This window comes from Antechinus flavipes, chromosome 2, assembly GCF_016432865.1.
Source record: "Antechinus flavipes isolate AdamAnt ecotype Samford, QLD, Australia chromosome 2, AdamAnt_v2, whole genome shotgun sequence".
In the NCBI taxonomy this organism is placed as follows: domain Eukaryota; kingdom Metazoa; phylum Chordata; class Mammalia; order Dasyuromorphia; family Dasyuridae; genus Antechinus; species Antechinus flavipes.
The window spans coordinates 92,858,290-92,874,110 of NC_067399.1; the positions used below are offsets into that span (position 1 = coordinate 92,858,290).

At 46.4% G+C, this 15,821-nt stretch overlaps 1 protein-coding gene across 1 annotated transcript in view; it reads left to right on the top strand.

The window, feature by feature from the left end:
- TTC7A (tetratricopeptide repeat domain 7A) overlaps window positions 1-15,821 on the top strand; it is a 174,452-nt gene that overhangs the window by 53,456 nt on the left and 105,175 nt on the right. Inside the window, exons 6-8 of the mRNA XM_051975219.1 lie at window positions 7,199-7,277; window positions 8,751-8,908; window positions 9,527-9,590. Of these exons, the coding sequence (XP_051831179.1) occupies window positions 7,199-7,277; window positions 8,751-8,908; window positions 9,527-9,590 (301 nt within the window). The remainder of the gene's footprint in view (window positions 1-7,198; window positions 7,278-8,750; window positions 8,909-9,526; window positions 9,591-15,821) is intronic.

A 15,821-nucleotide genomic window follows, 5' to 3' on the forward strand; every position in this document is an offset into this window, starting at 1 on the left:
TGGGCGTGCCGGGAGGACTGGCAGTTTGCTCGTGGGCCTTGGGTGGGTCCTCCCCTCGCCCCTCTCCCCAGCTCCCCAACTGGTTTTCTTCTCCGGGAGTGTGGGTGGCAGCCTTTGCCGGCTTTCCTTCCCTCCTTTCTCCCCCTCTCCCTCCTCTGGCCTTTTAGAATTCAGAGTCCCTTCTCCAATTCCCGAGCCTTCTCCAGCCTCAGGCTGTGGCGCGGCCGGGGAGGGGTACTTATCCACGGTTTAAGGTGGCATCTCGTTTGGCGGACCGTTAAGCCGCGCCACGCACCCTTTGGGGTGTGAAGTGGAAGGGGAACGGAGGCTTGGGCCCCCAAACTGGTCAGAGGCCCCAAAGACAGAATTTGAATCTTGGCCTTCCTCCCAAGCTAGCACTTTGTCTTCTGGGGGATGCTGCCTCCTTGTGGGGTTTGTGCTTTTTACATTTTCCAATTAAAAAGTTATGTTCATGTATTTTATGGTTACATCACCCTTATTTCTGAGTACATTGCTTTCCCTCTCCTCCTCATCAAACATTTTCTTATGTCCTGATTGGTGTTATGGATTAGTGGATAGTTGGACCTAAAAAGTTCTGTGTTCTAGTATTACTTCTGACACAGTTTCTTTGGGACCTGAACAACTGCTTAAATTAGGCAATCTTTTGTGGGTCATGGAAACCTTTGGCTGCAATCTGGTGAAACTTGTGGGACCCCATCTCAGAATGATGATTTTTTAAAATGCATAAAATGCATGGAATCACAAAGGAAACTGATTTAACTAAACTAAAAATATTCCTGTTAAGAAGCACTATTAAGAACCCCTGCTGTAAATTGCAGAGAAACTGCTGACCAGCATTGGTAGAGTTTCTGCATCTGGGAATTCCCCAAACTAATAAAATCACACATCCTGACATCATCCCTATATCCCTTTTCTTTTATTTCTGAACAGAAATACCCTCAACTCTCAACTTTCTCTTACTTTCTACTCTGGAATTAAGCCATCTTTAAGGGAGAAAAAAAGAACAAGGGAAAAATCTCTGTAAAAGTAATGTATTTACTTTCTAAGGTAATTCCCAGGGCTAGAAGCTCTCCTTCTAGTCATGTTAATATTTGTTTCTATTGATGCCCATCTCTACCAGCATGAAACTAAGCATAGGAAATGCCCTGTATCACAGATATTAGGGAAAGGGAAGCCCCTGAGGCATAGGATGCCATGAGAAAGAGCTCTTGCCAGAGGGCGAGTGGGAATTTCTGTCCCATGATAAGGCTTTCCAGCTAAGCTGCATGGCATTGCTAGGGAGAGTGGCAAACAGGTTCCATGGGGGATTCTAGAGAAGAGACAGACAGCTCGGTGACCACTGACTTGGTCATGGCAGCCACTACTTACAAGCACTAAACCAGCATATCTTTATGGAACTATTTTTATGTGTTCAACATTGTTCTGGACATACTGCCCCAGTGAGGGTGGTTGGAAAGAATGTGAACCAAACAGCATCGTCCCTTATCTCACTGGCTCTTCTTCTTAGCTCCTCTTGTCTTCTCACAGCTCATCAGCAGTATTTATTCAGCATCCACTCTCAAGTTCAATGGCTTCCTTCCCCACCGTACTTGTTACTACTTTCCCTGGGTAAAGACAAAGGGAAAGGTGCTTCTTGGATTTTCCATAATGTCATAGGCCTGAGCCCTCCTTTCTGGAGAGCAGGGTGTGGTGCTCTGTGGAAAGGTGCATGAGACAGAAAGGATCAAGTTTGAAAATTTGAACTTGATTTAACCATCCTATATAAGCACTATCCACTTATTGCCTGTCCATTTGGAGTGCTCTGGTGAGTCCAGTCTTATGGGTCTATCCCTTGAAATTCTTACTAAGCTTTTCTTTCACCTAAGTAATTCTAGTTCTAAGTTAGAAGATTTTTCTTTTTCCCGCTCAGCCCCATAGCATATTGGTAGAGTATTCTATTGAGTACCTAAAATGGAATCCATCAATAAACAATGATTCTTTACCATGCTCTCTAAGCCCTGCATAAGTGCCAATGTTTCTGTAGCTCCATAGAGCTGAAAAAACCTTGTATGTATTTTCTCATTTGATTCTCATAAGATTCTTTTTTAGGGGGGGAGGGGGAGAAGCAAGAGTTAGAGAAATTAAGTAACTTGCTTCTTTTCTCCCGGCTCCCAAGTCTAGCACTCTTCACTGATTTAGGAAGCCTCTCACATCTTCACTGTTTCTTCTTTTCTTCCTAGCTTCACTCAAAAGTCCTTGTGGACAGCTGTCATGTCCCAACAGGACCTAGCTGGCCAGACTTTAAGGATGCTTTTGAGAACAAAATTTTAGTTGGAAGGCAGCAGATGTTTATTAAGTGCTTACTGTGTGTTGGGCACTGTATTGGGAATACAAATAGAAACAAAAAAGGCTGTCTTGGGTCTCAAGGAGCTTATATTCTAAAGCAAAACTCCACATGAGGTCATATAATCCAATGTACAGTTCACAAAACTATGATTTTTTTCTATCAATAAATGTTTGATTTATATACAAAATATACCTACATATTCAGGGTCTCGAGTAGAAAAAGTTTTAAGAAACCCTGTTCTAAAGGAGAAAAGCAAAACACACACAAAAAGAACTGAAAAGAAAGGGAAGGTGTCAGACAGGAGGAGAGGTTCCCAGGTGAGGGCATGGTGTTGAAGTCAGGAACAAGGCTGATAGTAGTGAGGGTTGACCTGGGCCACTTCCCAAATGGTGGCTCTAAGAGAGCATGGATAAAAAAGCATTGTGCCAGCTTGAGAAAGCTACAGGCCTGAGAGGAGGCCTCGGGCCCTGAGGGAAGTTCCAGAAAAAAATAGCAGCAAAACATGGGTAAGAGATGTGGATCATTTCAGAATGGCAGCAGAGGGAAATTTCTCCAAAGTCAAAGACCTGCTCTCTTTTCCATTTCTGTCCCAAATCTAAAGGCAAAAATTGCCTTCCTTTGATGAGTAGCTTGGTCCCTGGTCTGCCATTTCCAGGACGCTACCACCCCAATCTCTAAGATTAGATGATAATGTCTCTTCTGCCTAATTCCTGTGAGTGTAATGAAGAGTCAGGGAAATAATGAAGTGAAGGCTCTCTCAGAAAGGTGATCTTCATGATGTAGAATGGGGCCAAGGAGGCCTTGTGAAGACTGAGTTAGTACCCTGGATACCTTAGAATTAGCCGGAGTCAGGATAAACAAAAGTCCTTGGTCTTTATTCTTAGTCTTTAGGGGTAGAAGTGAATTGGATGGACAACAGGACCTTCCTTCTCTTTCTCTACCACCCAGAGTGACTCTGGCTTGTATTACTCCACCCCCTAATCCTTCCCATAATTCTCTGTATACACCAAAACATTCAACTAGCACAGAAGAGTGGGAAGGGCCATTTTCCAAGCATATGCTATAGAGTATTGTCCGATAGGTAGTTAGCCTTAAGTGCTCCATTGTCCCACCTCAGTGTATCAACTCAAAAGTTTCAGACCTTTACAAGGCCTCTCAAACTTTGACCTTGTATTTCCCTGGGGGAAGGTGAAGGCTCCCCAGAGCAAACCTTCCCAGCAGCATCCTTGGGCTAGTCGAGTTTCTCTTGGGAATTATGAGGGCTGAGTAGCTAGGCTCACAAAGGTGGGAGAGAGAAGGCACAGAAATCTTTGCAGCTCAGCTTCTCCCCAGGTAGTCCAAAGCCACGTTGGCTCCAAGGAGAGCAAGCTTAGAGAAATGCCGTTTCCTAGAGGGGCCGATAGAGAAGTCACAAAAATTCACTGGTTGTTTTGGTGTAGAACTAGCATCTTCTATTCCTGTACTCTTAGGCCTTACCTCTCCAGCCTTTATGCTGATTTATTATTAGCTTTTATTTAATTCAGCAAGCATCTACTAAAAGCCAGCTACCTACCTGCTTGAGGGCAGTGAGGTGGTGAGGTATTTATAGGACTCTGGGCATGGATTGAAAAACGTGCAACCAATGCCCCCTTCTATCTGTGTGACTTTGGGCATTTCACTTAATGTCAGTTTGCCTGTTTCTTCCACTGTAGAATGGGGATAATAGCACCTACCCTCCTAGAGGTGTTGTGTGGATCTTAAAGGATATCATCATTATAGAGAGATGCTTGGTACACAATAGACACTTTTTAAATAGTCCCTTCCCCTTCCTTGCTTTTTATACAAAGCATTATTTAAGCCTCAGGGAGGCAGAGACAGTCGAACTTCTGTTCTGCTGGGGTTTAGAGGTGCATCTAGATTTATAGAAATTCATCAAAGGTAATAATTTACAGAAGGTGCCACTCTAGGCTTCTAGCACCTTAAAAATAGAAGTCAGTTTTCACTCAGATTATTTATTTCAATAATCGCCTTCTTGCACTGCGGGGTGCTCACCTGGGTGCATGGTGAGCCCACAGCAGAATGCCCTTGTCAGTGGGCCTTGAGGGCAGTGGCTCCTCCCCAGAGAGAGGCCCTTCAGTGTCCAGGTTCCCTTGGGCTTTCTGATCTGAGAGCCGCAGTCTGGATAAACCCACAAGTTGTTTCTGTGTGGTTATAGAATGGATGCACTTGTGCACACATTTCTGTCTTAGCTTTTCTCTTTATAGATTCATTGGGTAGGAAAAAGGAAATGTTTTGGGGAAATTTAGATGGAAGAGCAGAGAGAGAATGATTGTGAAAATGAGCCTTTTCTTGGAAGAATGTTTTTAAAAGTACAAAATTCAGTATATGGGCTTCAAAAGGAGGCCAAATATATTGAAACATATCAAAGTATCTTTAAACTATCTAGTAAGGAAATCTACCTAAAGCACCATCTCAAAGTGTTAAAAGAATGAATTATTATTATTATGGTAGATTTATAAGTATTGTGCATATCATTACTTAAGGTAGGTTACAAATATACTTATTATGTAGTGAGGAAAACTGAGACATAATTAGATAAAGGGCCTTGCCCCTTGGACAGCTATTTTGGGACTGGCCAGGCTCAGACCTCCTTCTCCTAGCCTTTTTCTACTTACTGTGTTACATAGCAGGTCTGTACTTCATGAGGGTGGAGGTCAGGAGGGTCATTTTGTTTCTTGGCTCAAGATTTCTGATCATTTAACTTTGCTCTTCTATCCTTGACATCATTCCTGTTCCCAGGGCAAATCATTTCCTTTCCCTTATCCTTCCTTTCCTTCCTTCTTTAGCCTGGGAGACTTTGAAAGAGGATTCTTCTCTCCCTAACCTGACAGTGACTATATTTTTCCCTTCATCTGAGCCTGTGCTGTAACTCAAAGGCTTCCCAGAGAGTGTCCTGAGATAATGAGGGGGTCTCACAGAAAGCTCAGAGCAGCTTGGTCTTAGATTCATTCTCAGGGGCTATAGACATTTTGTGCTTCTGCAGGGCTGCCTTACCTGGCTCATATGTACTCTTAATTTTATTAACACAAGTTGGTTTTTATTACATGACTACTTGCCAATTAACCACCTTATATTCTCTCTCTCATACTTAAAAAAATCCACAACAAAACAGTTATGGAAAACTGATATCTGAGTAAGAGTAGGTAGCATTTTGTACCTATAGACTCCCATCTCTCAATAGTGAGGAGAAAGGTATTCCAACATCACTTAGAACTAATGTGGATGATCATTATATTTAATTTTTTAGTGTTGTCTTTATATTATTCATTTTATCATTTATATATGTCATTTTGTATATTGTTCTCCTAGTTTTATTCATTATTTTTCAGTTCATGGAAGTCTTCCTGTGCCTTTCTGAATTTCTCATATTTATCATTCCTTATGGTGGATTAATTTTCTTCTGCCTTTATATATCAAATTTGTTCAGACTTTCCTATATATACATATGTATGTATATCATTATAAATATATTAATATGTTTGACATTAATGTCAGAATGTGCTGCTTTGGAAATTTTGTTATCCACGTAACCCATCTCTCTCTGGAGTGGGAAGAGACTTGTGGCTGGGTGACCAGTCAGAAGGCTTTTCTAGTAATAGTCCTGGCCTGGGCAGATAAGGGCCTGAGTTCTACTGACAGCTGCCAGAATTGAAGGGGGATGTTATAAAGATAGAGTGGTCAGAAGCCACAGTAGCAGAAGAGGGTGATCCAGAAAGTCAAAGATTCTAGAACAGTCAAGAAGGAGAGCATTGGAAAAGGCCATTAGCTCTGGCAGGTAGAGAGCAGTTCCATGAATGATGAGGACTAAAGCCAGGCTGCAGAAGATGGAGAGGGGTGGGGGAGGTAGGGGGGGTGGGGAGAAAGAGATGGCTTTCTCATGGAGTTCAGCTACCAAAGGATGGAGACTGTAGGAGGAGAGCCAGCAGGCATATCAAGGGAGAGCTTTTTGTTCTGGGTTCTGTTTTGTTTTTAATCTGTTTTTAATCAGGGGAGGGCTGCTTGTAGGTAGCAAAGCAATGGCCAGTAGACAGGAGTGATTGAAAATTATTTTGTTGGTTTGATTGAGAGGCAAATGCCTAAATGATGATGACACTGATAATTGCATTTTATAGAATTTGCCTGGTCCTGGCTGAGTCTCGTGGTGACCTCACAAAGTATTATCCTTCTTTCATACTGAGGCCAGATTAATGACTTGTCCTGCATTGTGTAGCCAGAGTGTCAGAGGAAGGATTTGAACTGATTTCTCCCCAATTCCAAGGCCAGAATCCTTATCCCAGGCATTCCTGGCACGGGGACCGCTTGGTTCGTCCTTGTCTATGCATTAGCCAGACCTTGGGCACTCTGAGGCAGAGAAGTCTTTAGATGGACCCTGCTATGTTAACATCTAGACATTTGTAATAAAAACATTGATATGGTGCTTTTGCCAAGCACTTTGTGTATATTATCTCCTTTGATTCCCACAAGAGTTCAGTAAGGTAGATGCTAATTAAAGTAACCCCCCTCCTGGGAAGCCTGGATCTTTGTCCCTGGTCTCTGTCTTTTTGAGAAAAACAAAAACAAAAACCCAGCAGTCTTGGTTGCCTTTTTCAGGTAAACCTTGGCTCTTTGTGGAAAGTTTGCTATCATTTATTTAGTTATTGAAGGTCATAGGGCTCCTGACCATCTCCTTTTCCTTTTTAACAACTATTCTCCATCCTGTTTTGAAATGGAGCTCAAGCAAGTGAGCTCTTTACTCATGGAGTTTTCTTGGGTGTGAGGAAGAAGCCTGATTTAAGGTAAGGCTAGCTATTGATGTCCCTTCTTTGCCTCCAGGAACATCGTGAAGGGCATGAGCGAGCTGCGGGAAGTCCTGCGGATTGTGGAGACTAGAGCAACCCAGAACTTAAAAGTGGTAAAAAGGAAATTCTATGGAGGGAAGGGGAAGAAAGAGACAGACACAGAGAAAGGGGAGGAGGAGAGCAACAGAGAGGGAGGACAGAGATAGAGAGGAGAGACAGAGACAGAGGGAGAAGAGACAGACAGAGATGGGGGGGGGAAGAGACACACATGGAGAGGAGGGAGAAAAGAAACAGAAGGAGGAGAGAGATAAAGAGGAGAGACAGAGATAGAAGGAAGAGAGATAGAGGAAGGAGAGACAGACAGAGATAGAAGGAGGAGAGACAGAGACACAGAGAAGAGGGAGGAGAGAGACAGAGATAGAGGGGGAAGAGACAGAGACACAGAGAGGAGGGAGGAGAGACACAGATAGAGGGGGGAGAGAGACACACACACACAGAGGAGGGAGGAAAGAAACAGAGGGAGGACAGAGATAGAGAGGAGAGACAGAGACAGAGATAGAGGGAGGAGGACAGAGACAGAGGGAGGAGAGACAGATAGAGGGGGGAGAGAGACAGACACAGAGAGGGAGGAAAGAGATAGAGGGGAGAGAGACAGAGGGAGGAGAGACAGAGATAGATGGGAGAGAGACAGAGGGAGGAGAGACAGAGATAGAGGGAGGAGAGACAGACAGAGATAGAGGGGGGAGAGACAGAGGGAGGAGAGACAGACAGAGATAAAGTGGGAAGAGAGAGACATACACCCGGAGAGGAGGGAAGAGAGAAACAGAATGAGGACAGAGATAGAAGAAACAGACAGAGATAGAGGGGGGAGAGAGAGAGGAAGGAGAAGACAGAGATAGAAGGGGGAGAGACAGAGACACAGAGGAGGGAGAAGAGAAACAGAGAGGGAGGAGAGACAGACACAGAGAGGAGAGAGGAGATAGATAGAGGGAGGAGAGACAGAGAGACACAGATTGGAGGGTGGAGAGAAACAGGGAGAACAGAGACAGACAGAGGGAGGAGAGACAGAGACACCGGGAGGGAGGACGGAGACAAAGCGCCCCTTCCCTCCCCCCTGTGGCCATGGCCGTTGTGGAGCACCCCTCCCCGTGGGGGACGCCTCTGGCTCTGTGGAGCTGTGTTGGCTGCCTTCCTGTCCCATGGCCGAGGCAGGCCAGCCCTGGGCCTCAGTGGCTTGGGGCAGAGCTGCACGGGGCCTTCCCAGCCGGGGCCCCCTGTTCTCCCTGGGATGAGGGCCTGGCTGGGGATGCATGCGTGGCATCCTCAGAACCCTTAAGGAGCTTGCTTTGTTGGGGGCCATGTCCCTTGATGTGCAGTTGCAGCCCAGACTGGAAATGCTCGCGGGAGAAGGGGAGGGTCCTGGGCAGGGACTAGAGCTCTGGGAGGGCTCCATGAGGAGATGGCCCTGAGGGAGGGGAGCCTTGGAGAGTGCTGGGATGGACGGCCCGGGCAGATGGGAGAAGGCTTTGCAGGGCTGTGCTGGAAGGGAGTGAGTGGGCGAAGGGTCGGCCTTTTCTCTCTGTCAGACAGCCGCGAAGCAGCTGGCCGGAATACTCCTCCACTCTCTGAGCGAGGACTGCTACTGGGGGCCCCTGTCGCATCCTCTGCCTGAGTTTATGGGCAAGGAGCAGAACTCCTTCATCACCCAGCCTCTTAGGAAGCCCGACCTCTACGCTGGAGACAAGTAAGCCCTGGCTTTGTTCTGCTCGCCCCTTCCCCCAAAGTTAAACTAGCTCCCATCGGCTCTGTGATAAACCCCATGGGTCATCTCTGGTCAAAGTACAAGCGCCAGCTCACAAAGGACCCTCTTCCCAGCCCTGCACCCCTTAAAATCTCCGCCGGGCGCTCAGCCCGGTGTGAGCCGGGCACTGTCTGCAGCCGGGATGGGTGGGTGCTCGTGACGGCCCACCAGGTGACCGACGCCTTTCTGCCATTCCCCTGATCGTGTGACCCTGCTCTCCTCCTAGCCCAGGCTGCGGAAAAAGTCATAGGCCGTCCTCGTTCCCCGCCCCCGGCTGTCCTTGCAGGCTCGTTTGACAATTAGCGGTCTCAGACCTGAAGGTTTTTCCTCCATGGGAAGGGTCTGGGAGTTGGTCACCGGGGGCACGTAAAAGAGCCCGGGAGTGCTGCTGCCTAGAAGGGGGTGTCTGGTAGCTTATGAATCATGCAAGAGCCTGCTTCATGTTTCCAGGGACTGCTGTGACAGGCAGAGATGGGTCCTGGCTGACCCCATTTTCCGTGATCAAGCAGCCTGGGACTGAGGGAGGGAGTCTGAATACGGGCTTGGGTTTGTGTCTTTCAGTCTCTACTGCCCAAATGACAACATCGAGGAGGCTCTGCTGGTTCTTCTCATCAGTGAGTCCATGGTAAGCCTTCGGGGTTGGTGGCCCCTTGCCTGCTGCGAGTCAGGTAGGGCATTTGGGACAGCAGGACAGGCTCTGCTCCAGCCTGAAGCCAGATTCTGGGGGAGACAGGCTTGCCCCTGTCCCTCCTCTCCACCCCAGGTCTCTGAAGCCTGGGACTTGGGCATGAGCTGAGGGAGGGGACGCCATGAAAAAAAGAGGGAAGAAGGTTGAAGATGGCTGCTTCTCTTCCTTCCTTGTGTGCTTCCCATTAGTTTGCCATGGATTAATATTAATCAGTCAGAGCCTTGATTTTCTATCCCATCCTGAACTGCGTGCCTTTGGGAGATTAAAAAAATATAAGATTAATAAATCTCCCTGCCCTCAAGGAGTTTATAATCTAGCTGGGGAGAGAAATTGTGTATCCATGAAAAGCTGGCTACAGTACTAGGTAGAATGCAATAACTATGGACTAGAGTGGTCTCCAAAGGCTTCATGGAAGTGTGAGGTTTAAGCTATTAGGTTTGAAACTTGGCCTTGGCTAGTAATCAAGAAAATGTAAAGGTGTTTCAGGATGAGTTGTGGAAGAGGGAAGCACCCATGCGTTTGGGGGGTCAGTCTGGCTGAAAATGGGACATTAGGAGAGGACTTGGAGGGCCTTCCTGGCCTGCCTGGAGATTATGCTTTCAGTAGTGGGGAGTCAGTAAAAGTTTTTGAACAGAACATAAAAGTGGTGTTTAAGGAAAATTAATTTGGCAGCAGGTTGAATTAGTAGAGTTTGACAAGGGAATATTTCACCCTCCCTTCTGCTCCAGAACAAATCTTCCAAAGCTCCCACACACACCATTTATGGTCTCAGATCCACAGAAGCTGTGAGGATGGACTGTTGTTTGCCCAGATCTGATACTGGGCAGCTTTCCTAGTTTACTGACCACAACTTGGAGACCTTCCAGCAAGGAGATGGTAGGAGGGAAATGCGGCGTTGCAGTAAAGGAACCCAGACACGCACACTATTGTTCATTCAAAGTTCCTTACCAAGTTGGGTGCAAGTTCAAGTTCCCCTCTTGCCCCAGCTTGACATGTAGATTATTTAGCATCTTCACATCTCAGTGAAAAGAGTAAGATGTGAATACCAACCAAAACAACCTTTGTCCAGGAAGATTTGCAAAATTGTAGCCTCATGAAGTGGATGAATGGTTATTTATTGTAAGAACATCTGTGTCTGGTTAGCTCAGTGATTTGGAGCCACAGCCCCAGGTTTGAGCTCTCTAAAGGCTAATAAGCTTCCTAGAGAAAGCTGTTCACTGATCCCAACCCCAGATTGACCTCTGACCCTAGCCATAAAATCATAGCATCTCAGAACTGGAAATTGATCCTTAAAATATGTCTGACAAGTGGTGAACCAGCTCTGGCATAAATTTTTTCAGGGATGAGAAGTCAAAATCTTCTTTCTTGAAACATGACTCAATTGGTAACAAGCCTCAACCCCAGAATGGTCACTGGTTATTTCTACACACTGAATTCTAGTTTTGGAGAAAACTTCCAGCCGTTAGCTCATTGACTTCCTAGCCTTAACTGTAGACTTGCTCTCTAGCCATAGATGGAATACTAGTCCTGGCTACAACTCACTGCCTAGCATGGCGCGTTGCAGGACAGGAGATTGGAGATGGTGGTCCTGTTTATTGTGCATGTTCTATTGCTTGCTGCTTCTCTGCACCCCGGGGACCCAAGGTTTAATCTAGATAGTCATTCAGGTCACAGTCGCTTATATGCCCTAATCATTCGGCCGATTTGAGGTCTAAGCCAGAACCAGAGCTTTCGATGAACCACTACCTTTTCGGATCCCAAAGAAAAATTTCCTTTTGCCCAATTCCCTCCCCCCCTTTTGCAATAACACAAATAATTGCTAAGCAGCAAAAGTTGAGAAATGTTGGTTGACAGCAGGTGAGGTGGATGATGGGTAGGGCAGTCCTGGAGAATCTAGAAGAATGCAAAGGCAAGGACTTGGTCAAGCACAGGAGGAGACTCTTCGTCCACTTAGGCCATTTTGCAATGGCCACTTACTGGGACCCACACCCAAGCCTGCATAGGTTGACTATACTCTCAAATTATTTAGAAATGTGAGACCTGTAGAGCCTTAGACAGTTGTCAGGATTGGAAGGAAAATGGATTTAACACCTCGCCCCCAGCCTCCCATAGCCCCAGGAGCCCCAGGCAAGAACAAGGTGACAGCCTTCCAGCTTCTCTGTCTTACTATGCTTCTCGTTTTTTTCCCCAATCCATCCTCCTTGGTGCTAAGGTCACAGTGAGGGCCAGTGGGCACCTTGGGTCCCAGCAACCCAGGCTCTCCTGGCCCTTGTTGGGACCCAGCGTCCCAGACGTCCTTACCTGGTCTTGATGCTGGCAGAGGTTTTGTGGGCTTCGATGGGCACAGATGCCCAGCTGGCTGCTGGGGCTGCTGAACTTTCTGCGGTATCTGAAGAAGTAGGAAAGCTGCACAGCGCAACTATTAGGGCAGAGCCCTAGGAGCAAAAGTGCTTTTCCTTGCCAGGGTGCTGCCGGGGCTTTTCCAAGCCCCATTGGGGAGCTTTGCTGGCCTGGACTAGAATGCCCAGGAGCAGATGAGGCTGACTCTTGGCAAATGTGTGATGTTTTGGCTGGGCATAAGGAACTTAAGAGGTCACCCAGCCTCCCTCCATTTCACAGATGAGGAAACTGAGACCCAGAGAACTCAAGCCTAAGGCTACCTGGTAAGGACAAGATAATCCCAAGAGCAGAGCTGGAAGGGGGAACAGGGCTGAGAACTTGAATCCCTTTATCCCTCCTGCATTTGAGGACAGCGCCTTTCCTGGAGTGGGCGGGCTTCTCTGCTCATCCCTCAGCCCAGGACTACCCTGTGGCAGAAGATCCTCTCCATAGACATACTTCAAGCCTTGAGTCTTAACACTGAGTCATACTGCCCACAGGGGAGGGGACCCCCCGCCAGGCCCTACATGGCAGCGGGGCGATTGGAGCCACAGTGGTGCTGTTAGAGCCCTGCGCCGGGAGGTCAGGGGCTTGGCAGGGCAGCGTGGGGAGCTCTGAGAGAGCTCAGGCCGACCCCCTGGTCCTCTGGGACTCTTTAACAGACCTGGGTGAGAGTTCTGCACGACTCTTGGCAGGTGACGCACCTTGAAATTGTCTCCCCTGTTAAGTGGGGCGCTCAGCACATTCCTAGCACTCAGCACAGTGCCCGGCCCAAAGGGCGGTGTTGGCCGAGGAATGGCCTGAGGTCACTTCTGAGCTCAGAGTCCTGGGTAGAGTCTGGATCACTGTTCTCTGCTTCCTTCCCAAGGTGATGGCGAGAAAAGTGCTTTGTGCCTCTCCCAGGGCCATAAAGTCAAGTTACTGACACAGTGCTGAGGGCAGGGGTCCTGAGGCTCTCGGCAGCCACGTGGCACTGGGAGTCGGGGAGGCTGGTGCTCAGATCCTGTCTCGGACTCTGTGTCGCTCTTCTCATCAAGTGACTTGATCTCTGTCAGCCTTAGCTTTCTCATCTCTAAGTGGAGCTAATAATGGCTCTCGTCTCCCAGGGCAGTTTGGACCAATGGGTTAGTGTGTGTATTACAGCCCCGTGAAGGCCCATTCTGATTCTAACATTCTGATCCTTTGTTCTGTCTCTGAGTTGCCAGTAAGACAATCTCCAAGTTCTTTTAAGTGAACCCTGAGAACCTAGGGGTGCATATGTTTGAAAGAAATCGGGGCAGGGAAGAGTTTCAGGTGCAGTCCATGTTCTCAAGGACTTCACAGTTATAGATCCTCCTCCCAGTGGATACTGTTGCCTTAGCAACTGAAGCCAATCCCTAAACCAAAAACTAGGATTGAGAGTCAGTCATTGCCAGACTAGACATACATTTTTCCTCCACATCTTTGTGTGACCTTTGGGTCACTTTGGGTGCTTTGGGGTTCTTGTTCCCCCTGCCTGGGTCAGGCTTTCCTCCCTTCTCAGAACTGTTGCACTAACCTTCCTCGTCTTCCAGCCCCAGCTCTGCTCCCCTCAGACACAGCCGTCTGATTGATCTTCCCAGGACATGTGCATAGTCACATCACCACTCTACTGCCCAGGGTCTTTCAGGGGTTCCAGCTGCCTACTGCCCAAGACCAGATTCTCACATCCAGTCTGCAGAGGTCAGAATGCTGGAGTTCTTCTGAGGAATCCACGGCTCTCCTTTTCCTCAGGCAATTACTAGCTGTGTGGCAGTAGGCACTCTTTCCTCACCTTTGAAATTGGATTTGTGGATCTCAAAGTGCTCTGTAAAAATCACTTCTAATGTTGGGTGTCTACCTGGTAGTTAGGAAAGTGCTTCTAACATGCAGTCAGGAAAACAGTTCAAATCCGACTGCAGGCAATTGTGTGACCCTGCTCAGGTCACTTAAGCTCTGTTTGCCTCAGTTTGTTCATCTGTAAAATGAAGATAGCAAATAGCACATCCCTCCCTGGGTTGTGGAGGATCAAAGGAAAAAAATAATTGTAAGGCTTAAGCAGAGTGCCAGGCACATAGTAAATGCTACATCAGTGCGTGTTGCTGTTTTTATTATTCACACGCCTTCCCCTCATTAATTCTGTACTCATCAATCCCCAAACAAGTCCTCCATGTTTCTTCCTTTGTGATTTTGTTTGTGCTGTGCCTTCCATGTGAAATGCCTTCCATTCTCCCCATCCTTTAATGTTCAAATATGCTTTCCAATAACTTCTCACATACTCTTCAATACTTCTCTGTGACTCAGCTCTTTCCTTCTCAGGTGTCCTGAGCTGGAAGTTATATCCCTTTTGTCTTAACTTGAAGCACTTTATAAGCCTCTTTCTTGTGTGCCTTTTGTATTATGCTCTATTTTTAATTTTTGTTCTAACATCCACTACCAGATTGTTATTGCCTCAGGGGTAGGGACTGAATGGCATTCAAGGTAGCTCCCCAATGATCTAGCACTGTGCAGTGTATTGCCCACACACTTCTCAAATGATTAGTGGTTGGATGTTCTGTCTTGGTAGTTTTAGGAACTCTGTGGGCCAGGGTATTTTTTGGGCCCTATTCCCTAGGTAGTGAATATAAAACCAAACATCTTTTGGTTACCAGTTCTATAAAAGTGAATGGTTTGGGGTTGATTCCATCTGGGGCCCAGCAAAGCAGCTCAGTTCATTCTAGCATTTTGGTTTTTGTCTGTTTTTATTCTCTCCTGGGTAGCATATAGGGTTGGAGGAGAGCCAGCAATAGGGAAGGGGAAGACCCATTGATTATTTTGCTGCTTCACTTCTAACAATTCTTAGAACCACCTTGGTCCTCCCTATTTTCCTTTTTTTTCTATTCTTTGTATCACTTTATCACTGTAAAATCTGTTCTGTACCTCTTTCATGGTGCCAAAGGATAAAAAGCATTTGCTATCTATCTTCAGTACAAGAAGCTGTATAGATAAATGTTAGCTGTGTGTATTATCTGGTCATGACTACTAGCATAAATGGCTACTTTATAGTGCAGGGGTCCTCAAACTACAGCCCATGGGTCAGATGTGGCAGCTAAAGACGTTTTTCCCCCTCACCCAGGGCTATGAAGTTTCTTTATTTAAAGGCCCACAAAACAAAGTTTTTGTTTTTACTATAATCCAGCCCTCCAACAATCTGAGGGACAGTGAACTGGCCCCCTATTTAAAAAGTTTGAGGACCCCTGCAAGGTAGGTTAAGCCTTTGCCCTGTGAAAACCATGAAGTTGCCAGGCAGTGCACTAACTCATATTGACACAAGTGGTTTCCAGGTGGCCCTTGCTTTAAATAAATTTTATATGTAAAAAAGCAGTACTTTCCAAGCAGATAAATTAGTGTGGTCATTGTGTGTCTGGAAGCATAGGGGTAAAGAAAAGAGGAAAGATGAATTAATGTACTTTGCAAGAGAAATTATTCAGTTTATAAAAGAGACTCATTGCAGGAATTTTTTTTTTAAACTGTGCAACTTCCAGATTCATTTAAATTTTGATTCAGTTGGCAGAATTTGGATTTTTAAAAATCTTTTCAAGAACATACCAATTGCCTTAACTAAAGCCCATCTCCCTAGAGTATATGTTTGGCTGCCTACTGAGAATCTAACTTAGTTCTTACCTGAAAATTTCAACTTTAACTACATCCCTCAAGCATCAAGAGCATCTCTGGTCTTCAAATGGTTTAGAGTCCTCTAGAAAAGATTATTTTGTTCTATCAATGAGATGATAGTCTGACTCTTGATATCTC